The 21,822-nt window shown below is 52.1% G+C and overlaps 9 protein-coding genes across 13 annotated transcripts; 5 read left to right on the top strand and 4 right to left on the bottom strand.

Moving 5' to 3' along the window:
• Window positions 1-128: 128 nt before the first annotated feature.
• On the top strand, window positions 129-601 carry PV07_05145 (uncharacterized protein; the record flags this gene model as incomplete). Its single annotated transcript, XM_016392018.1, has 2 exons — window positions 129-417; window positions 489-601. The coding sequence occupies 2 exons, from the start codon at window positions 129-131 to the stop codon at window positions 599-601; spliced, it is 402 nt and encodes a 133-aa protein (XP_016249537.1).
• Window positions 602-1,714: 1,113 nt separating this feature from the next.
• PV07_05146 (uncharacterized protein) lies at window positions 1,715-2,315 on the top strand. The gene has a single exon (XM_016392019.1). It carries the CDS (start codon window positions 1,789-1,791, stop codon window positions 2,236-2,238), a length of 450 nt encoding a protein of 149 aa, XP_016249538.1. The 5' UTR covers window positions 1,715-1,788; the 3' UTR covers window positions 2,239-2,315.
• PV07_05147 (uncharacterized protein) lies at window positions 2,245-4,610 on the bottom strand. Its single transcript, XM_016392020.1, has 4 exons — window positions 4,018-4,610; window positions 3,574-3,953; window positions 2,827-3,471; window positions 2,245-2,684 (listed from the first exon to the last, which is right to left on the bottom strand). Exons 1-4 carry the CDS (start codon window positions 4,556-4,558, stop codon window positions 2,589-2,591), a joined length of 1,662 nt encoding a protein of 553 aa, XP_016249539.1. The 5' UTR covers window positions 4,559-4,610; the 3' UTR covers window positions 2,245-2,588.
• Window positions 4,611-4,804: 194 nt separating this feature from the next.
• PV07_05148 lies at window positions 4,805-7,737 on the bottom strand. 2 transcript variants are annotated; one of them, XM_016392022.1, is made up of 8 exons: window positions 7,543-7,737; window positions 6,475-7,467; window positions 6,324-6,425; window positions 5,802-6,273; window positions 5,580-5,748; window positions 5,441-5,517; window positions 5,361-5,390; window positions 4,805-5,313 (listed from the first exon to the last, which is right to left on the bottom strand). In XM_016392022.1, the coding sequence occupies exons 1-8, from the start codon at window positions 7,702-7,704 to the stop codon at window positions 4,913-4,915; spliced, it is 2,406 nt and encodes an 801-aa protein (XP_016249541.1). In that variant the 5' UTR covers window positions 7,705-7,737; the 3' UTR covers window positions 4,805-4,912. The 2 variants fall into 2 exon arrangements, with proteins under 2 accessions (XP_016249541.1, XP_016249540.1); XM_016392021.1 differs by having other exon boundaries at window positions 7,519-7,737.
• A 700-nt stretch (window positions 7,738-8,437) lies between these two features.
• On the top strand, window positions 8,438-10,435 carry PV07_05149. Of its 2 annotated transcripts, XM_016392023.1 has the most exons (4): window positions 8,438-8,541; window positions 8,603-8,930; window positions 8,982-9,354; window positions 9,404-10,435. In XM_016392023.1, exons 1-4 carry the CDS (start codon window positions 8,483-8,485, stop codon window positions 10,264-10,266), a joined length of 1,623 nt encoding a protein of 540 aa, XP_016249542.1. In that variant the 5' UTR covers window positions 8,438-8,482; the 3' UTR covers window positions 10,267-10,435. The 2 variants fall into 2 exon arrangements, with proteins under 2 accessions (XP_016249542.1, XP_016249543.1); XM_016392024.1 differs by having other exon boundaries at window positions 8,438-8,930.
• Window positions 10,436-12,355: 1,920 nt separating this feature from the next.
• PV07_05150 (uncharacterized protein) lies at window positions 12,356-13,955 on the bottom strand. Its single transcript, XM_016392025.1, has 3 exons — window positions 13,675-13,955; window positions 13,542-13,624; window positions 12,356-13,487 (listed from the first exon to the last, which is right to left on the bottom strand). The coding sequence occupies exons 1-3, from the start codon at window positions 13,715-13,717 to the stop codon at window positions 12,621-12,623; spliced, it is 993 nt and encodes a 330-aa protein (XP_016249544.1). The 5' UTR covers window positions 13,718-13,955; the 3' UTR covers window positions 12,356-12,620.
• A 759-nt stretch (window positions 13,956-14,714) lies between these two features.
• On the top strand, window positions 14,715-16,352 carry PV07_05151. Of its 2 annotated transcripts, XM_016392027.1 has the most exons (2): window positions 14,715-16,028; window positions 16,082-16,352. In XM_016392027.1, the coding sequence occupies exons 1-2, from the start codon at window positions 15,241-15,243 to the stop codon at window positions 16,239-16,241; spliced, it is 948 nt and encodes a 315-aa protein (XP_016249546.1). In that variant the 5' UTR covers window positions 14,715-15,240; the 3' UTR covers window positions 16,242-16,352. The 2 variants fall into 2 exon arrangements, with proteins under 2 accessions (XP_016249546.1, XP_016249545.1); XM_016392026.1 differs by having other exon boundaries at window positions 14,715-16,352.
• A 159-nt stretch (window positions 16,353-16,511) lies between these two features.
• PV07_05152 (uncharacterized protein) lies at window positions 16,512-19,925 on the top strand. The gene is made up of 2 exons (XM_016392028.1): window positions 16,512-16,730; window positions 16,778-19,925. The coding sequence occupies exons 1-2, from the start codon at window positions 16,635-16,637 to the stop codon at window positions 19,526-19,528; spliced, it is 2,847 nt and encodes a 948-aa protein (XP_016249547.1). The 5' UTR covers window positions 16,512-16,634; the 3' UTR covers window positions 19,529-19,925.
• PV07_05153 lies at window positions 19,902-21,559 on the bottom strand. Of its 2 annotated transcripts, none has more exons than XM_016392030.1 (3): window positions 21,471-21,559; window positions 21,014-21,386; window positions 19,902-20,964 (listed from the first exon to the last, which is right to left on the bottom strand). In XM_016392030.1, the coding sequence occupies exons 2-3, from the start codon at window positions 21,370-21,372 to the stop codon at window positions 20,211-20,213; spliced, it is 1,113 nt and encodes a 370-aa protein (XP_016249549.1). In that variant the 5' UTR covers window positions 21,373-21,386; window positions 21,471-21,559; the 3' UTR covers window positions 19,902-20,210. The 2 variants fall into 2 exon arrangements, with proteins under 2 accessions (XP_016249549.1, XP_016249548.1); XM_016392029.1 differs by having other exon boundaries at window positions 21,442-21,559.
• Between the last annotated feature and the right edge of the window lie 263 nt (window positions 21,560-21,822).

The raw sequence follows: 21,822 nt of genomic DNA on the forward strand, positions 1-21,822 counted from the left end.
TCTTCACTGCCACCGAATCCCAGCTCTCCCGTCTATAAATACCTCCTCACTACCATCCGGTCGCTCGATCGACTCTTCTCTCACAATCTTCTCTCATCCCTCATCTCTTGTGCTTCCACCAACAAGCCATGATCGGGATGAAGCGCCAACTTCCCCCAACAGCAATGTCCATTCCCTCCACTCTGATATCTGAAGTTCCGCCGCCGCCGTCTCATGATGAACTCCTCCAGAAGCTTCGTGATCTGAATTTGGCCGTCAAACCAGATATTGACCACAGAACTGCCAAGAGGCTCACGCAACTGATTGACCGCATCAATTCTGACGAGGACCTCAAACAGTATCTGAATGATGCCTTTGCCAGCAACAAGTCTTCTGAATCATCCAACGGTGGCGATGATCCGGTTACGGTCGCTCCAAGTGAGTGTGATCCCTCAGCAGCTTCAAGCTGCCCTTACGTTCAGACCTCTCAACGCTAAATTGCATGACAGTTCCTATCGACCCGGCTTTGAACTCAGTCGAAAGCCCTTCGGACAACGACTCTGGCAATAAATTTGCACATGAGGTTTTCGAGGACCAAATGTCAGACGGCGATTCGAGGTAAGCCACGAGCTGGTGAGGAGGCAGATGAGGGATCAGTGAACTAATTCAGGCTTTCTGGTCGCTTTTGCAGTCGATTCCGCGGCAAGCCTGTCACGGTCATGGTCAGAGGCACGGAGTACTTTGTGCATGAGCGAATTTTCGAATCCATGTTCCCCCATGAAGTTGCCCCGGAAGCAGGTGGCATTTTCGAGCTCGACGACCTTCCGAAAGATCTATTCGAAGCAGTACTTGAGGGTGAATACGGCACGGGCATTGGTATCCGTGAGTGGCTTGATGACATCTGTCTGGAAACGCTTGAAGACTTTGCGCTCAAGTACGGGAACATGCCCCTGCTTGCCACCGTCTATCAGATTTTGCCAATTGATCTTGGTCAGAAGGAGACCCTCGCTCGAATTGCCGAAATTTACTGCTGGCATCAAGGAGCCCCTGTAGCATTCAGAGGTTTCTTCCGGGATTGGTTGAGACAGGAGCTCCCGCAACGACTTAGGGATGGATCGTCTTGGGATCTCATCTCGTTGATTGCAAACGAGTTTCGGAATGCTGGAGATGGCATGGAAGATGTGTCTATGGTACTTCACGGACTGTGGACTGCAAACACGACTACGGCGAAGCCCTGTGGAGCTGGGGTCGTTTCTCAAGACAACATCAAGAACAACTCGGACAACTGCCACGGCAGTCGATCGGCAAATAGCGCAAACGACGTGGAATGGTGCACTCTCGTTGGGGATCTGGCGCCCAACAACGGGTGGGTGAATGATGTGGATGCCGGTGTCAAACCATCAAGCAGTTGGAAGATTCCATCTGCCGACCATTCTGCGTCAGATCCTTTTCCGGCTCAGTTGGACCCTGTTCAACCACCTGCTCCGCCGGTCCAATATATCTGGGGCCATACAACATCGCGCCATCTGAACACACCCAGTTTCATGCCCGAACCGCCTCCAGCTCCGGCCTGCCGTTCCAGCTCTGCCGCAGCACCCCTCAACGATGCCGTCCCTCCACCGAAAACATCCGCCCTCGCGCGTTGTCTGCACCTTTGGTTGGGCAAACAACATGGCGAACTAGGTCGGCCCAGGGCGTTTACCGCTGAAGAAGTCGCTGCCGGCTTTATTTGCACGGTATCGGAGGCGAGATTGCTCCTTTCGGAACTTGTTGGCGCTGGGCTGGTTGTGAATTACGAGTGCCTGTACCATGTCGAGCCTCCGAAAGCGGCCTGCACTTCCAGCTGGTATTATTGAAACAGGGCCCCAGTTGATTTGGATGGATCTGGCCACACACTCTCGGAGCACGCACTTTTCACGACGTGCGAAAGCAATTCGGCCTCAACATGCCCAGTACTTTCCAACATACATGCTGATGAACAGCAGCTCTCTCCACCACCGAGTTTGTGGCACATGTCACACGAAGCTGGAATGCAAGGGCATATTGACGAAAAAAGCACACGCCTCCACTAGAAGGGCAAAAAAAAATCCGGAAAAAAGACAAATCTCACCAAAAACAGAAAGAGTATCCAAGACATCGAGCACGTTTCGTTTTTCTTTTCTACGGTTGAATCTCTTCGAAGTCAGAGGGCGCGAGTTGGCGGCGCTCATCAAAACGGAGCATGGAATCAAGACGGAGGTGAAGCAGAAAGTCACATAGCTAGATAGATCGTCAACTTTGAAGGTCCGAGCTTGGGCTGGCTGGCTGGCTGACGAAACAATTCAAGTGGTATGGAGAACATGATGAGCAACCTTTTTTTCCTTTCTTTCTTTCTTTCTATCGTTATCAAATTCATGTCATTCCCACTAGCATGATTATTTTGTTTTCCCTTGCATTCGTATGGTTGTAGTTGCTGGACCCTCCCGAAACGAGCTCGGCCTGCCTATCCACTCTCTAGATGTCCCCAACCCACGCATTCATGTGAATCTGAATACGTGTGGACGTTTCATGACACGGGGTAACTCTGGTCCACTTCGTCCGTCGACGCGATAGAGTGGCACGGGGTTGGCTCAGAGCAGGAGCAACGTATAATCCTCATCGACCTGCACATGGATGTTCTCGAGCGTTATCTTTCCACCCACCACCGCAGGTCCTTTGATCGTCACCTGTATTACATTGAGTCAAGAAATCAGCACTGGTGATTCTGGAATTGAGATGGACAGCTAGACCATAACGCTTCCCTAGAGTTAAAGGAAGAGGTGTGAAGGAGGAATGCTGGATGCAGCAAATACAGGCATTGAAACATACCGTTGCTCCTCGTGGAGTGCGCGACCCCATGACAGGCTCCTCCCCGGCTAAATTGACCTCCACGCTGCTAAGCGGCGCGCCGACGCAGCATACTTTATCGCCTTTATCACGATAATCAAAGATGTTGGTCTGCGCAATCGCGCCCGCCACAGACGGACTCGTGAGGGCGTATCCAATCCGGCATTTCAAGTGCGTGCGAATACTGTGCAGTGTCGACGACGACAAGCGGCCTGATGCCGGGGTCGTGACTGATTGAGGAATGAGAAGGACACGGAGATGCGAGAGGGTGTCGGACGCGTTCGTCTGCTTTGTTGGGAGATTCCCCTGCTGCAGAGTGCGTGTAGTCATGTACTTCGACAATCCACCAGGAAGGGTTGTGTTTGGGTGGGATAAGTATGCTTGCACGGTCGCGGGAGAGGCGAGCACAACTGTCGGAGAGGTCTGGGAGGTGGCATGAGCGAGATCGATATTATCTCCCGAAACGGAATTGAGTGACAGCGTTGCATTGGAATAGAGGGCGGCAAAGATCCAGCAAAGAGTGTAGCTGTCTGTTAGAGGTGTGGTTGGGAGCAACGAGTCGCTCGGGCTAAGCTTTTGAGCGCGTGGAAGGGTAGCGAGAAGTGCAGCGGTGCCGGATATCAGGTTCTGAAAGAGGGGCCGGTCAGCATACCAGGATGATCAATTGACAGATGAGGCTTGGCCGGGAAAGGCGGAGGGCCAAGGTGAGAGGGAAGAAAGGAAGCTCACTTCTGAGGTGTATTTGACCAGGTCAAATCCTCCACTAGCAGTCGGGCAAAAAATCAACACGGGTGGGACCTGAGAATCCTTGTCCAAAGGCAAAACCTCCGAGTTGGAGGGTCTCTGGTTCTTCTGTACAAGTTCCTGCCACGAGCTAACCGCAAACCCTTCGGGGGAACCTTCTGTCCATTCCATATGCTTGTTCTCCGATCGGGTGACCCAAATGATGTTCTTGATGCTTTTGGCTGTCGACGACAGAGTCTCAAGGTCCAATGTGCCAGCTTCGGCAATCAAATGGTCGGCTGACACCTTGGAGAGAAGCGAGTTGAGCTTGTCAGGCGGCAGGCCGTATGGGAGAAGAATTGTCGAGAAGCCATAGAACGAACCAGCTAATTGGGGACGGTAAGAAACTCGACAAGGGACCCAAGGGGCTGCAGATATTATTCAACATACCAAAAATGGAAGACAACAATTCCACGGAATTTGAGAGGCAGACTGCCACAGACTGGCCATTGTTTCGCTTCACGTACTGGCCGATGACATTGATTCCGAGCGTCAAGTCTTCCAGATTATGCTCGATGACCTTTTCCAGGCCGAGGACTGTCAAGACTTTGCCTCTTTGGCCCGTCGGGTTGCCCTCTTCATTGACCGCGCCACGGACTGCCGTCCTCCAGACATCCCGTAGATCTCCAGGCCGGCCGGAACTCCACTTTGGTGTTCCTGGGTCTTTGACACCCAGACCGGAGCGGAGAGGATAGCCATGTGGAATGTCGATGGCGCGGTAGACGGCCGACTCACCTGATTGACGAATGGGTGCAACCTGTGCTTGTCTTGCGAGCAGATATGGGTGAGTATCTGGGTCACGACCTGTAAGCACCGGGTAGATGAGGAACACTGCCAGAGCGAGCGCGAGAATAGTCGTCCAAATGTTCCATGACGAGAAGAATTCGGCGATGATGGCGTCGATGCGCTCTGCTAAGCCGGCCTCCGACATGATGGATCGACTTCAATGATGGATAACTCGAGTTGTCGTTGATGGACGTCGGGAATATGTCGAATGTTCGAGTCGAAGTTGCTCCGAATCGGCCTGGGATTCTTGGCTCGACTCCACTTGCTGCTTTAATCCCGTTTGAGAGCCTTGTTCAGCCTTATCGAGCCTTGCCACCCCACGGGCAGTGTTGGACCAGGTCTTCCACTCTATTCTTCCCGTATTTAGGGGCATATACTTTGGACAGGAATTCTCCCTACAATAATCGAACTTCAGCATTAGTATTTACGCATACAGCCTGCCAATCTATCATCCACAAACTTTTACCTTCGCTTTCGTGGCTCGGACATAGCAGTTTGCTCAGATAAGTGCATCCCTCCCCCCCGCCTGTTCTGTCTTGTACTTCTCGAACTGCTTGATGAACTCGTCTTTGAAGTCCTTGACGTTGTTGAGGACTAGTTTGATATGGGTCTTTTCCAATCTGCTCTTGCCTTGGGCGCGGGCCAATCCTAGCGCGCTGGTTACAATGTTTCGTATCTGGCGACCGTCGAAGCCCATCTTGACCACATCTTCGAGTAGCCATTCCTTGATGTCATCCCAATCTTTGACGAGACCTTTCTTGGCCAGTGGTCCCAAGAAACCCCCAAAGATTCCCATTGTCTGGTCCTCATTCAGACTGACGTATTTGAAAGCGACGTGGATGCGGGATTGGACGGCGACGTCAAATTTGGCGATTTGGTTTGTCGTAAGCATGAGAATTCCTGTAGACTTCATCAGTCTTCCATAATTCCTAACAGGCATCACATACCCTGATAGTACTCGAGCACACGAAGAAAGACTGCAGCAGCCGGTCAATACAAGCTCTCCACAGCCGGCGCATCTTCTTACCCGATACTAATGCGTTCCTTTCTGTGTTAGCAGCGACACCCTGTCCTCTACTCTCCAAAAACACGTCGGCCTCATCGCTGCACCACCCAAGTCAGTCTCATGGTAGACGCTGAGTGAAGACAGATGAATAGGAGCTCACATGAGAAGGATAGATTGCCACGAGGTAGCCAAGTCGAAGATCTTCTTCAGGTTGGACTCAACATTCTTTGCTTTTGTGCCCACGTCTGCAACGCTAATAGCAAATAGAGGCTTCCTAGCTGCCAGCGCTACCGTCTCGGCAGTGGAAGTCTTGCCAACACCGGGCGGCCCTGTGAAATATCAATATCTGGTCGTGCGCACGGTTACTCTGGGCTTGATTTACCATAAAGGAGAATCACCAATCCTTTCCCCTTTCTAGCGATGATGTCGTCGACTTCGAGGCGGTTGTCCTCAGATAAGTCGCTCTTCCCGTGGCCCTCCACCAAATCTAAAATCATCTTTTTGGTTTTTCCGTCGTCAGCGAGCTTGAGTCTTGTAGACCAAGCATCATCAGGGTCTTTGTCGGGGATCTTTGCTAGGAGGGAGACCTGTAGCTGAGCCCACTGCTTGTCCCCTAAGATGTATCCGAGCACGCGAGGAGGGCAAAGCATATACTGTTCATCCTCCCATTTGCCTCTTTGATATGCTTCTTCATCGTACTTGGTTCGGAAGATCTCATTTAAAAGATCGTTCTCCCGGCAGTCATTGCAATTGCACTGAGGACTATCATCGTCTGGCCAGAGAGCTCCAACACGTGCAACGGACGGACCGAACACGAAATATGATTCGAAGTCAACCATGACTCGACTGCTCACCTAAAGACAAAGCTTGAGCAATCTCCTGTTAGATGCTTAATGAAACTTACGTTTGCAGATTTAGGATGTGGAGCATGCTTTTGCGAACGTGAAATTCGCCTGCGCCTTAGATACTCCAGTTCCGCGTCAAGGAATGGTCGAGGGTCATCATCCTGAGTCAGGATTGAGCACATAGATCTCTGTCCGCGGGGAGGTACCTACCGAATCATCGTCTGCTTGAACTCCAGAGAACCCTTTCTTGACAAGCAGGGCATCTCCTCTGTAATCGAACAGCCGAGACCCTTGTGTGGCCGTGCAGAAGCTGCGAAACTTGATGCCCTGCTGGATCAGATTGTCCCTCACATTCCCCTGTTGCTCATGGAGCTCAAAAGGGTAATATGGCAAGGAGGTAATCGGCTTGGTCCCATCGAAATATTCAAACTCTAGCCTCAAAGAGCTTCTCTTGAACATGCTTCCATTCCAATCGTAGGTCCAAGCCAGCAGAGTCCATGTGGCCTGCTCGCGGGGTACAGAGTCTCGAAAATACGGCCATGCCCCCATGTTATCTTGGACCACAAAGACTTGATCTTGGCCTTGGAATGGTCTGCCATAGACTAAGGCGCCAGGGGGGAAGACCGTCCAAAGATTGTCGAACGTGACACAGTTTTGCTGTCTATGTGAATCTCGGGTTTTGAAATACTTATCCAGCTTTGCATCACCCGATGAGTTGGTGATCGTGTCAAGCAGAAGTTTCAAATCCGATCGAGCTTGCCTGTCGGCGTCGTTCCCAGACTCTTTCTTGGTGGCCTGTTCTAGCTTGTCCCAGTTGAGGACCAAGGCTTCGTAAGGTGAGTCGATGGTGCTTGGTGAGCCGCGGAATGTGTGGTATGGGTAATGGCTAAGAAGTCCTTTCAATAGTTCCCACAGGTTTTGGTCGACAATGTCAATCTCTCCATCATCATCTTCGCTATCTCCAACAATTTTCCGTAGAGTGAATGCATACGAGGTGTCTGTAGTCTCAGAAGCGTTGGTGGACTGATCTTCCGCAGGGAAGTCTCTGCGTTCGTGCGTTGCGGAGTCGGTCCTATTGATAACAATTCTCGCGCGAGACTTGGGACCTGCTCCTGTCTCCTCTTGCGATGGATTTGTATCGCTATTGCCAACTGGGTCTTTGGAGCCCGTGTCTTTGTCTCCAACTCCATTCATAGAAATGGCCTGTCTAGGTTAGCCCAGCCCGGAGAATTTCATTTCTGGTAAAGACGTTACTTTTGATGATGTTGTGTCACCCACATTTTCACCGGTTCTCCCAGCCGAAGCCTTACGCAACAAAACAGTTTCCTCTTGCAATTCACAATAGCGCTTCTCTAGAGAGACGAATTTTGCCTCCAAGGCTGCAAATTTGTCCTCCAGACTCGATTGAGGCTGAAGACTAGGAGCCGTATCCTGAGTCATCTTTCCCGCGCTCAGCGTATGCGCGCTCTTGAAACTCGGTTTGTGACTGAGCCATCCACCACCAGGAAATTGTGCTGCATATTTAACAGTTGTGTCCGCAAGTTGCCGGGGGCGTCAGGTAGAATCCCCACCTCCTTTACATCCTTGTCTAGGATAGTTGTTGACTTTCTGGCAGCTCCGTCTCGGACGATCTCCAGGGCCGAAACGCTGCGCCCCTCCAGCTCCTCAAGCATATCTCTGGGGCTAGGTCTGCGACAACAGAGCGTTCGGAATGGGTTGGCTGCAGGAGGAATTGCGACTGGGCAGTGGGCATTTCGTCCAGTTGAATGGTTGATTGGCTCGAGAGGGAGGCTGTTGGTTTGAGCTATTACCTGATGTCCGCCTAGTTATGTACAGCCGAACTGTTAGGCAACCTGACGGCGGCTAGGGGCCGAGCCAACTCCCATTTCGCGAGAAACCTGGCTAACAAACGACCAAGCCACCATTGCACTCCTCTCGATCACACTTTCAGCACTGTAGAGCACCTCTCCGTCAGTCTTGGGCTGCATGAGCTGGCCAGCGCCTTTCGATCTCCGCAATGTGGCCTAGGTGTCAGCCCGAGACTCAGACCCTAACCATGAGCCTCAATGGCCCCTGCTGTCCGCGCGGCAGGTGGCATTGTCAGGCCACTAGACAAGTCTAAAGGAAGCAGCATGCTCTTGAGGCCCAGAAGACGTCCTCTGGGCTTGGTTGACTCGCGAGTGCGGATTTTCGAACCTGTCAGGGTCTGACTGTTGCCATGACGTGTCAAGCTACAATCTCGTCTTCCAGCAGCAAGCGCTTCTCTGAAAAGGATCTGTGAGTATGAGTGTTGCAGCGCATATCCACTTGTCGGCTCACGACGCCATCTTTTCCCTAGGGAGACAATCAAGGCCTCAGAGATTAAGCAAACCAGATTCAAGGAGCTAGTTGTAGCGAACAAGGCGTACTCGGGAGCCGAGAAGAATGCTGTCAAAATTACCTCAGTGACGGAGTTCTATGCGTTCTGGGAAAGCACCGTCGAAGCCAGGAAAGATTTCGATGACAGGCATGAAAGGGGCTGTGGTCTATGGTCGAGGAACTACCAAAAGTCAGCGTCTGTGGTCCGCAGCTTCGTGAAAGACTTCTCCCCGATCCTGGATGTTGTGAGGGATTTCGCTGCACCATATGGAGGAGTTGCTATCGGGACGATTTCTGTTCTCTTCGCAGTGGGACCACCTGCTTCTGCTATTGCAAGAATGAGCTAATGCCAGTATCAGGTCGCTGCCAGCAAGAACGAGATGGAAATGTCGTTAGCATCAGCCATTAATGAGATTACCGATCGGCTACCTGGGTTAAATTTGTACAAACACATATACAACGACAACCACGAGCTCGACACAAAGCTTCAAGGTCGAATAGTGTCCGCTTACGAGATATTCATCGAGTTCTGTATCGAGGCAACGCAGTATTATAAACGCAAGGGACTTCGGCGGTGGCTGAGCGCCCTGGGTTCGCCAAGTGATCTTCGCGACAAGATTACAGAGACACAGAAGGTGATACAGGAGATACGACGGATATGCGATGAGCTGGTCGACAAGAACATCCACCTGATCAAACAACTAAATTTGGAGCAGAAAGCAACCATTCTGAGTCAGTACTCCGCATATTCAACGATAAAGACACTAACGATGATGCATAGGACTGGAAGAGGAGGTAGACCAGCTGCTGAAAGCCCAAGACAATCACGTACTCACCGAAATCCAACACTCTCTGGGCCTCTCCAGCTTTTCAGGCGAGAACCATCGCAAACAACTCGAACAATATCGCAGGGCTTTGTACAATGATGATCACCTTAATGCTCCCTACTTTGAGCAGATGCAGGGCAGACGGCTCGAAGCGTTCCGCGCCTGCAACGAGTATCAGTCCTGGAGCAATTCCAAACACCCCTGCCTCTTGATCCTGTCGGGCCACAACGACAACAGCATACGTTACTTGGATCACTGTTGGGTCTCTCCTGTGGCCATGACTTTGATCGCAGATCTCAGCAACGGGGACAACGATCGCATTCATGGGTGCTACGTATTTTCTTCGAGGGGCGAGTCGCTCTGCCACGCCTTCTCAGTGGTCCTCTTGCAACTGTTCAGCAAGCGGAGCACGGTCCTACGAAACAAAAGCCAATGTGATGAGCTTCGCGCAGAGTTGAACAATCTACGTCAATTCCACATTGCAGAGGGAAAGCCCGCGAGTAATAATGAGACCAAGAAACTCTCCACGTTCGAACGCGTCGCGCTTCGGGCAATCGACTTCTTCAGCGAGTCGGATCAGGTGCACATCATCCTCGACAGGGCTGACCGCTGTTGTGACTTGTTCAAAGGGGTGGACCACCGGAAGGCGCTGTTCAAGCTCCTGGTGAAGCTGGTGGAAGCGGCACGGTGTAATCTCAAAGTCCTGGCGGTCGTCAACGGTGACCAGTGGAACATCGAGACCAGAAGAGATGAGCTAGGACAAAGGATGGACGGCAGGGTCATATTGCACACTGCTGTGCAAGGCATGCGCGATTAGCACATGGATAGCTGACTTGAAATCCTGATACGTGTCATGAAGCTACACTGCAAGGAATGGAAGGGGTAATATTTTGAAAATCTGAATGGCGTAAGGTCGACTTGTTGTACAGTGACACTTTTCTGATGGATATATAGCTTCATGAACTGAAATTATGACAAATCAAAACACTACAACCAACGACTACGCTGCCATCGGTTCAGCCACTCTCTGTCATTAGATATATTGATATCTGCTAGCAACCCGGCATCACCGAGTAACATACGACAAACACCGAACCCTGACAGCCTAAGCTACCTGTTGAGCCAGATATTGCCGTGTCTCTTTGATGGCATCGTAGCTATACAACCACTGCAGGAAAGGCGGACTCGGGAAAGGCGCATGCATGTTTGCTGGCGGGCGAGGCTGCGCCCTCCTCTCCTCTTCCGGTCGCGCCAACTCGGCCTGGTCAATCTTGAGCTGCTTGGCCAAGAAGGCATTGCGCGCCGGGGCGTCGTCGCCGTTCAGAAACACCACCCCGTCGTGACTCGCAGCCTGGATGCGCTCGACGCGCGGCTTGCGGAGCGCCTCGTACGCCCTTGTGGCGTCCGCGATCGGCCGCCCGTTTTCCCACGCCCAGCCGACGCATTCACCCAGGACGGCGCCGTCCTCGATCGCGCAAGAGCCGCCCGATCCGGCGTGAGGGAGCATGGCGTGCCATGCGTCCCCGAGAAGGACCACTCCGCCCTTCTCGCTCCGGCAGGTGCTCAGGGGAGGGAGCTCGGCCACCCTCCACTGGACGCAAGGTCCGATGTTGGCCAACAGGTCTCGTATCGTCGGGCAGGCGTCCCCAAACTCGGCGGCGACTTGCGCCGGATCGGCCTTGATCCCCCAGTAGCCGTAGGGAACATTGCAACCATCGCCAATGCACACGACAACATCATACGGCCTGTGCGGGGGTAAGGGCCAAGACAGTATGTATTTTCCTGGCATGAACCATCCTTGGCTGGTGCCCTGCGTCAACAGCCAGATCAGATTCGGGTTCGATGCCATGGCGTCTTTGTCGACCGTGCATCGGTAGGCTTTTTCGTCCGAGGGTATGAGCTCGACGGAGGCCGTTGCAGGGATGGAGCCGCGGACCGCGGAGCGCAGCCCATCTGCTCCCACGACGAGGTCGGCCGAAAGGGAGCGTCCGTCCTTGAGGTGCACCGTGTTGGTGTCAACGTCGACACTGGTGACTTCTGCATCGAACAGGATCTTGGTGCCGTAACCCTGAGCGCCTTTGGCGAGGAGCTGTTGGTAATCCGCGCGGTGGATGCTCCACTTCGCCGTGCCCCAGAGGACGCTGCTGTGGTTTCCTTCATTGTGGAAGATGGCGCCCAGGGTCTCATTGTTCGCGCCATCCCGAAGATCGATATATCTGTTTTCGGTGACGCAGGGCCTAAACTGCTCCTCGAGTCCGTAGTCCTTGATCACCCTGACTGCATGGGAATCGATGCTGATGCTGGCGCCGAACTCGTTCAGCTCTGGTTTACCTTCAAGAACTGTCACGTCCAGTCCTCTACGTGACAGAGCAATAGCAGCCGACAGACCGCCAATGCCGGCGCCCACTACCAACACTGAATAGGGTTTTGGAGGACGGTCAATGCTTCCCATTGTGGTGACTGATCAGTAGGAGAGAAAGTCTAGAAGCATACTCCGATCAAGGGAGACAGCTTTGAGAAGAAAGGCCTCCCTTTTAAAGTGAGAGTGAGCCCACCTGCTTACCTGAACATACGACCGTGAAGACTCCCGCTGCCCGCAGGATGTAGACATCGTTATGCCGGTCAGCTAAGGCCGCCTCCATCTTTGCGGACTTCATTGAGGCAAAAATGCTATTTCTCCGAAGAGGCTGTCATAATATCGGACGCCTTAGGGAAGCGGGATCTGAGCGTAGAGAAAGAAAAAAGGTTCTCATGGGGTTGGCTATACGAGGTCCATCGTATGGAGCCAATTGAAGTTGAGTGATAGGCGGCAAAGTTCTCGATCCCTATAAAGATGTTTCCCAGAGAAAGTACCAAACCCAGTATTACAAGGCCTAGATACGAGGAAGTAAGCGAAAGACCATGGCCAAGAATCAGAGTTGGTGTTTTTACGCACTTGGCAGGTCAATAATATTATCTCTGATTGCTTCCCGTTCTCTAGGACGATTCGGTCAGCGTCTGAGATGATCGGTCAACATCCCCAATTTCATACTTTTAGAATCAGTCGATTTGGTGCGACATTGAGTCTTTCACAGGAGTTGGGTTCGGACAGTCCCAACATCTAACTAAGTCTTCGTCTTCGAATCTGCCTACCAGAAACGCCCATGCCCAACATGATGATGCGAGCGCCCCTCATAGTCTGCTCTGTGGTTGGTAGAACTTCCGACTCCTTTCAATGGCCTCCACGGCCTCGCTCTCGATTCTCGATAGAAGCACCTGGCACGTGGGAATGTCGTGAATCAATCCAATGACTTGGCCAGCAGTCCAGACGCCGAAGTCCTTGTCTCCGTTGATGAAGACCTCTCGCCCACGCTTCCCAGACACGAATGGGGCCACCTCTTCAAATTTCCCCGTTGTGCTGCTCTTCTCGATCGCGACAGCCTCCTGGGCAACTTTGTTCTTGAATAGTCTGGAAGTGTTCTTCCATCTTCTCAACACAAGCTCGGTGTCATGTTCCGAGGCATCCACAATGGCCTGCTTGATGTTCACATGGATTGGCGCTTCGACAGTGCACATGAATCGGGTGCCCATGTTGATGCCTTCGGCACCCAGGGCCAGGGCGGCAGCCAATCCCTGGCCATCCGCAAAGCCGCCAGAGGCAATAAACGGTGCTCCGAGTGATTGTCTTGCTCTTGACAGCAGGATGAAATTGGTAATATCTGATTCACCCACATGGCCAGCACACTCGAAGCCGTCAATCGATAGGAAGTCCACACCCAGCTTCACAGCCGACTGAGCGTGTCTGATGGTAGTACATTTGTGGAGGATAATGATGCCGGCGCCTTTCAGCAGCTTAATGACCGGGCCAGGCGAGTTGCCTGCTGTCTCCACCACCTTGATTCCCTCATCGATGCAGACTTGGGCGTACTCGCCGTAGGGCGGAGCGTTCATCGTGGGCAGAAGAGTGATGTTGACGGCGAAGGGGTTCTTGGTCATGGTCCTGCATTTCCGGATCTCCTTGCGCAGGTCCTCAGGGGTAGGTTGGGTAAGAGCTGTGAGCTAGGGTCTGATTAGTGCCATTGACAATTGTCGAAGCGTGCCAGAGAGACTCACGATACCAAGACCGCCTGCGTTGGATACAGCAGATGCTAATTCGGCATATCCCACCCATTGCATTCCACCTTGTACGACGGGAACTGTTCGATTGTGAGCAAGCTTCCCGTGCAGAGTGGGCTCTAGAATGTACCCTTGATGCCGAGTCGGCGCGTAAGTTCGGTGTTGAAAACCATTGTGGTTATGGTCTTGGATTCGCACGTGAAGGAGTCAGCGGTAATGGAGGACTTGAGGGTCTAGTCAAACTCGTGCGCAATACAACAGCCGAACAGAACAGGAGAAAAACAAGGGGGAACTAGAGAGCGAATATAAGCCAGAACACCTTGCCTTCCTTCAAATACCAGATCGTAAATGACCCGAGGTGGTTGCGATCACAAATGCGATGGGCGCAGGAGACGCATGCAGAGTTGTGGGGGACTCGACCACAGCCGGGGACCGAGGCAATTAAGCTCCCAGGACTCTTAAGGCCGTGACAGCACGGACTCGACATTTGCCGATGGATCACCTCAGCATAAGGAATGCCAATGCCATCTATCAGCATCCCGAGGGGCAATCAACTCCACAGCCTTGCGTGTTTGCACCCTCAACTGTTCGAAGTTGCATCCTGATTGATGCTCCCGTGGAAGGGAACAAGGGAGAAACCCGGAGCCGCAGTCGGTGCCTCGGACCGCAACATTGTTTATCCGATCCGAACCAGTCGCAGCTATTTACCATCTTCTCGTCGACGATGTTGAAAGCAATGAACCAAGAGGTAGCGACCTTAGCGGTCATGTATTGTCCCAGCCTGCATCTTCTCCGTATAGGGCAGAAGAAACAACAGCCGTGAATGTTACGCTTGGACTAACACAACAACAAATGCGCAGTGATTAAAATGGGAAAGACTTTACCAACCCCAAGTTGCGCCTAGGTGCCTAATGAAGCTCCATTCAACCACGTTTCTACCAGGATATGAACACATGAACCCGTGCAGACACTATATCATGCTGCGGTATTGATCTGACACAACTCAGAAGTCCTCGCGAGGTCTTCGGCCGTAAGGCTTGGACGACGACGATTGGGCTAACTGCCAGCCTCGCCTGAGCCTCGCGGAATGTTCTGTAAAGGGAATAGTCTGCCTTGGTATTCTCGTCATGACACTGTATGTTTTCCACCTCAAAATCAAACCACAGCCATCTCCCTTGGTGAGTATCCATACAATGTCATTCTAGAGGCCCTGAGGCTAGATAGACATCTGCCGATACAAACTGTCATTGTCCTCCGAGTCAGGTTCGTACAGGCTTGCACAGGCTCCAGCGATCGGACTGAAACTCGTATTTTGGTTTGGCTAAACACTTTCTATGATTCATGATTTTGATGGCCCATCTTGATTCGACAACTTTCCCATACGACAATTGCGCTAGATCGAAAACAACTCTGTTGCGCGAAATGCCTGCTTGGCCTATGCGCAAACACTATTGTGGTATCCCTTGCCTTGTTTACATGGGGGTACGGGGTACGTCGTCGCAGGGGATACCATGGATCAAGTTAAATACTCTCTTGGGGGCACTTCACTCCTCCTAGAGTTGCCGGTTTCTATACTGCCATTTCCCCTTCTCCAATCTGCCCTTAACAGAGCTGCGAGACAGGATTTTCTTCGAAAAATAGGGATACCTTCTTATTTATAGACTTTGTTGCTGAATCTCTCCAGCGAACGTTCATAATGTCCGTCAACCCAGCTCACGTCAATCCGCTCGACTGCAACGAAGTATCTGAACAATGCCCCGTCAAAGCCTCGATTTATGGGTACTATCCCATTCTAGCATCCAACGCCTTTTTCAGTGCCCTGTTTGGCCTTTGCTTCATTGTCAACTTCGGCCTCGGCTGGCGCTATAGGACCTGGTCCTACATGCTTGCAATGTGCCTTGCATGTGTGTCTAGCTGCATCGGCTATGTTGGCCGATGTCTCATGCACCGAAATCCCTTCGACTCTGTCGGCTTCGAGATTCAGATCTGTTGCCTCACATTTGCCCCCGCTTTCAACGCTGCCGCGATATATCTGATTCTGAAGCACCTGGTCTTGCAGCTCGGCAGAGAATTATCAAGGATCAGACCGAAATACTACACATGGGGTTTCATTACAGCCGATTTTCTTGCCCTGACGCTACAAGCAGCCGGTGGAGGGATTGCAGGATCCGCCGGAGACGACGAGAGTTTCCGAAATGTCGGAGACAGACTCATGATTACTGGCATCTCCTGGCAGGTCTTGACTCTCTTGATATTTGGAGCGACCACTACCGACTACTCGATTCGACGTTTGAAATCTCAGCCGCTTCCCGATCCCGCGCGCTCTCTAATTCACGATGTGAAGTTCCAGGTCTTTGTTGTGGCCCAGTTAATCGCTTACCTCGCCATCTTAATTCGATGTGTCTATCGAGTTGCCGAGATGGCTAATGGCTGGCGCAACCCAATCATGCAGAACCAAGGTCTCTTTATCGGGCTTGACAGTGTGTTAGTACTGCCCCTACCCCCAAACTTTGACAAGGCTCTGATGAGCGATCCAGCCAGGTCGGTTCTGCCACAATCATTCAGACATTTCTACACCCTGGATATTTCTTCCCAGCCCTCGCAAGCTATAGTAACCGGAAAGGGGCTCGAAAGACAGATAATGTCCCGGAGGAATCGAGCAGTAGTGAACTTCGGGTGGAGAAAGCCATGGTGTAAACTGTCCCATGTTCGGTTCGATAGGGGTTGAATCGGTCGATAGGCTACGTTCGCAAACCACAGAGTATCGCAGCGGCAGAGAATCTATCTCCAAGCTAGCATCAGGCATTAATACACAACCTATTATTTGGTGGTCCTTCGGGGGCAACGCCAGGGGCACGACAGCCTTGCGACATGCGCAATGTTGCTCGACCCACAATTTCTTGGCTCGTCGTCATTCAGACTCCGACTTGCCGACTCCCGCAACTGTGGTTCTTCACTTCACCATGTGGTGAGTTACACAACACCATCCGTCCACCTTCGTTTTAGCCCTGTTCAATGCGCTGTAGAGGTCACTCTTCTGTCCCGTGCCTAAGTCGCTTATAAGCCTATCTGCAATGTACGGTATGAGCCATGGGTGCGTCAGAGTCGAAATTGGTATTCAAGCAAGGCATCTTCAGACTCTCAGAGGAGCGAAACATTGCAGCCAATGACCCATATTGGACAAATGTGAGCGACATTATACTAGTTGTGAAGTAGCGCGCTGACAATCGCAGTTCTGGGAGCTACCTGAATCCGCCGAGGATGTCTTCAGCCTCTTCTCCCATACCGATATACGCAGGACCCGAGATTCTGCGCTCGAGAACCTCGAAACCCTGATCCTAGCCGTTACATCGCGCCTGATCGTGTTGAAGAACCACCCCTCGTTCCCAGATCCTGATCTTGCCCCGGAAAGGGACGCTCTTAATTGTATACGAGTCCTGACCCGACTCCTGCCATACGTGTATGAGGTAGATGACTTGGCAGAATGGGAAGAGAAGTTTTTCTGGGGCTTGAGGCGGCGCCGGACGAGAAGGTCACAGGTCTCAGGCGAAGTGCTGTTCGACGACAATCAGATCGAGGGAAACACTCCTACAGACAATCGTGAGCAGGAATTCGAGGATGTGAAACCACTCGCGGAAGAACTTATAGATACTTTGACCGATCTCCTCTTCTATGCCGGTTTCACGATCCCTGACCTACCGCAGGCAAAGAGCAAGGTTACCTACGCAATCTGGCAGAGTGGTGTGGGCTGCAAATCCTCCATACCCACCAACAAAGAACTCGAGAGCAATCGATGCGAGGTCCTCAGGCTTCTTCTGACCCTATCGAGCAAGGCGATGTACACGCATTCCAATCTTCTTCCTGTTCAAGGCGTCCGAGCGATCACATACCTAGCCACCTGTCCAGACAAGCAGATTGTTCTCTCCGTTCTGTGTTCTTTGATCAATACCACGATCAAATCCAATCTCGGCTCATGGCGTCTTCCCTACGACCATGTGGTTCGCAAGGACTCCAAGCAAACCCTTGTCGTCTACAGCTTGCAACTCCTCCTCGTCCTTCTGCTGTATCCGGTCCCAGAGAGCGGAAATGGTCCTTCTCCGAAGAACTTCTACCGCCATTATCTCGGTCGACTACATAGACCGGAGGATTTTCAGTTTCTCGCCGATGGTATGACTCGAGTTTTAAGCCAACCAATGCAGGCTACGACCTCCTACCTACCTGGAAGCCAGAAGTCGGTCAAGTGGGCTCCAGAAATGATTATGCTCTTCTGGGAAGTACTCCAGTGCAACAAAAGATTCCGGGCTTTTATCATAGAGTCCAATCGTGCGCACGATTTCGTCATTCTCATGCTGTTCTATGCTATCGAATACAAGACCGACGCGTCCAAGCAAGGTATTGTGAGAATGTGCGTTTTCGTTCTCCAAACCATGAGCGTCGAGTCAACCTTTGGGAACAATCTCAACAAAAAGTTTGAAGCACAGGATACGTTGCCTCCATCCATTCGTTTGGCAAATTTCAAAGGCACCTATGCGGATTTCCTGATCACGTCGATTCACACACTCATTACAGGGAGCAAGGGCAAACTCGAAGCAATTTATCCTGCCTTGCTAGCCATCATTAATAATATGGCAGCATACGTGCAACATCTGTCTTTGGCAGCAAGCACCCGATTGGTGCAGCTACTCGTGTCAATGTCCACACCAAGCTTCCTTCTTGCGAATGAGAGCAACCATGTCCTACTCCGGGCACTACTGGAATCTATCACTACCATAATAGAGCACCAGTATGCGTCCAATGCCAATCTGATATATGCTGTCTGGCGGTCAAGGAAACGTATCGAGGGCTTGAGACAGTTTACGCTGGAAGGAGGTCAAGCAGAAATTGAACGAGCTGCTCAACGTCGCAAGGAGAGCGCTCTGGGCGACAACACACATGGTGTATCCAGATCATCTACCATGGAAAACCTGTCTTCGCCGGTACCTCGCAGTGGAATGTCGCCAAACCCAGAAAGTGCAGTGGACGGAACGTTCGCCATAGGAGATTCGGACGACTCGGACAATGAAGAGCCACCGACTCCTTCTCAGTCAACACACTCCATGCAGACCTCTCGGACACCTTCAATAGCCTCGTCATCCATACCTGAAGACCACGTTCCCGTCCAGCTTTCGGGCATGTCAGAAAAGGCCAGGGGTAAGATGCCTGCGAACGCCCCAACATTCTCCCGACAAAACAGCACAACCAGCCTTTCGGGTACTTCGACATATGTCGCAGGCCGTGGCTCGTTCACGGCCACTACAGAATGGCTAGAGAGCTGGCTACCCGAACTGCCGCTTCACACTCTACTTACTGTAATCAAAGTTCTCTCGACGCATCCGTTGGCATCACCACGAGTTAGCAATGCGGGAGCGACTCATGGCGATACCACAAACCCTCCCTCGGTCGCTTCCTCGCGTCGCTCATCCCTTACTGGAGGCGACGAGCCCGCGACGATAAACTCCCCCACTGCAAGTCCAACCGACTTCCGCTCTCAGATTCCCTCCACAGCCACGCACCCCGCTATCGCCGCGATCCTTGCTTCCCCATCCCCCATTCGAGTACACCTTTTCGAGTGGTCGCCGCTCTCCCTCGGCTGGTACATGTCCGTCCTTTGGTCACTGATATTCACCGCGGAAATGACCATCTCACCGACCTCCAGCACAGCAGCTACGTTGACGGGAAGTGGAGTGATGGCTGGGCCGGTTGGCGTTTGGAACGGGACAAACGTGAAGTTATTCCAGGTTGCGACCGAGGGCAGAAGAGAAGGCCCAAGCTTAAGCCAGCCAAGAGGAGCGGTGGACGCTGTGGGCAGTCGGATTGTGCAAGGGGTTCAGGGGTTGAACCTCGGCGGTCTGGTCTCTAGAGTGGGAAGTGGAGTGAGAAGTGTCAGTGCGACCAATATTACTGACGGTGCTGCACCAGGCAGAGGCACCACAAGAGAAGTCTGATCTCGCTGAGCATTTGCAACATCTGGGACTTGAGAGTGGTCGGTCAGGGTAGACCAGGCGCTGGTGCTGCGGTATGAAGCGTTGAGAGATGAAGAGCAAGACATGCAGTTCACGACGATGGCGTTTTAGAAAGTCCCCTTTTCTCAGGCATGGGCGTCCCTCCTTGTTTTAAATCTTTCTCTATTTCCCCGGTTTGGCGAATGTTCTCGGGGGTTGTGGACGAGCGAGCCCTTTTCAGACACCGGCGATTACTAGGTAGGTATGAATCAAGTACGGCGTCTGGCGTGCGTGGGTGGTTTGTTAGAGGCCGAGCCCTCATCCTCGATTTATAGTCGACATGAAGGACATGAAAATGCTTTTCCCTTTTGGCTCGAGAGAAACGTGGAGCGGGAAGAGGGATGAACAATCGGGAGACCATTTCATGTCTCTCTATCGTCACCTCAGGAAAGCCTGATCCGTACTGCTGTACATCGAAGCCTGAAGTCCTGTCTGCAAACCGCGACTCTTGGCTTGTGATTTCATTCCAAATTTGTACAATGCAGAGGAATACGTTCCCTGATATGAGTAAGCTCTCCATCTCTAAATGGGAAACACAGTCGCTCTGTGAAGAAAACGCCACTTGTGGAAGGTGGAATGTTGGATAACCTGAACGCTACATAACCAAAGCTGCGCCCGCTCAACCTCAGAAGACGCCGAAGGAATCGCTCTTGGGTAATTTTCTACCCTTGTCATATAACCATTTATAGTTCAGCCCTGGAACGACCTGCGAGGCTCTTGTGGGGGACGGTGACTTCGGCTCTAGGCTCTCTCGTCTTGGTCTTCTCTCACGCATACTCTGTGATCGACTGAGGCCTCCATTACTACCACTGATCGGTCCAAATGAAGAACGAGTGCTCATGCCAAAGTCACTGTCTGGGATTTGCGACGACTGGTTCTGGCTTACAGCTTTGTGGAATAGTGGGCTCGCAGTAGGAGAAGGGGAAAATGGTGAACCCGAGGCTGTGCGCCGGAGGGATTGTGACGGCGTGGGCGAGAAGCCGAGAGTGTAGCGGGACGTAGACAGAGGGGACGAGGAGTAGTTTGCTGAAATACTGCGACGGTCGATCGAAGCAGAACCATAACCCAGTTGAGAGCTCGTTGTGGGACTGCCGCTAAAGGAGCCAGAGAGGCGTCGGTAGCGCGGAGGAGTGATGTAGCTGGCCGGTGAGCCGGCTGGGCTTTGGCTTGGGTGGACGGACGGACGGAGGCCTAAGAGAGACCGTTGGGAGGGTGTCAAAGGGATATCTGTGATTTGGTCCTTCTTGGATATGTAGGGCATGATGGGTCGGAGGAGAAGGATTATATTCAGGCAGAAGAGAAGGCGGATGATGAAAAGGGCAGTCTGCGAAATTTGAGCGGGGTCCGTGATGCCGCTGGATTTGAGTAGAGGAGGAACACTGGTTGCAAGTCAATCATTGACACTTGAAACCCCCAATTTAAACATACCTGCTGTAGTATACATCACTGAAGATGAATGTGGCAAGCAGCGCAGCGGCATTGGTCACCGCACCCTTAACACTTCTGTCTGTAAGTGCTGTAGCGGCATTCCTCCTCAGAATCTCTGTTGTCAACGGGTGTCTGAACTTTCCTGGTGTAGACGGAGGAGTAGGAAGCTCTGCAGGTTTGGGCGAAGGATTCGACAGAGAAAGGCTGAGACTCTGCGCTCTTCCCGAGACATTGCTGGGGGCACTTGTAACGGCTGTTGTGACCTGTGACACGGGTTTTTGTGCATTCTGAAGGGCGGGATTGTAGCTAGACCTCGAAGAAGAGGGAGAGGGAACCAGAGACGTCGCGGTCGTTGACATGATGCGCAAATCCGCTGGGTTGGGGGATCAGCAGAGTTCTAGTCAGGTTCTTGGAGTTGTCTCACTTACCAAAAGGAAGACGGGAACAGACGACTCACCTGTCGAAGTGTCAGCTTAACATTATTGTTGTGTCTTGTCGTGTCGTGTCGTGCTCTTTTGTGAAGCGTGGTCGTCGAGGGAGTTGAAGTGCACGCTTCACTTTCATTGTTGACTCTTTCCGCACTCGGATCGGCTAAGTTGCTACAAACGGCACGACCAATTACTCGCCTCCTTGAGCATCTCTGTAGATATTCCAGGGTGTCCAAGGACAAAGGTCTCGAGTAGTGTCTCTGGCGCACAAGCAGTACGACGGGCTCTCAAAAATATATATGAGCGGAGGCTTCATTTTAGAGAAAGTGAGCATGCCGACATGATTGTATTCTCTCTGCTAGCTCACTCTAGAAGGGCAGA

This window comes from Cladophialophora immunda, assembly GCF_000835495.1.
Source record: "Cladophialophora immunda strain CBS 83496 unplaced genomic scaffold supercont1.3, whole genome shotgun sequence".
Classification (NCBI taxonomy): Eukaryota; Fungi; Ascomycota; class Eurotiomycetes; order Chaetothyriales; family Herpotrichiellaceae; genus Cladophialophora; species Cladophialophora immunda.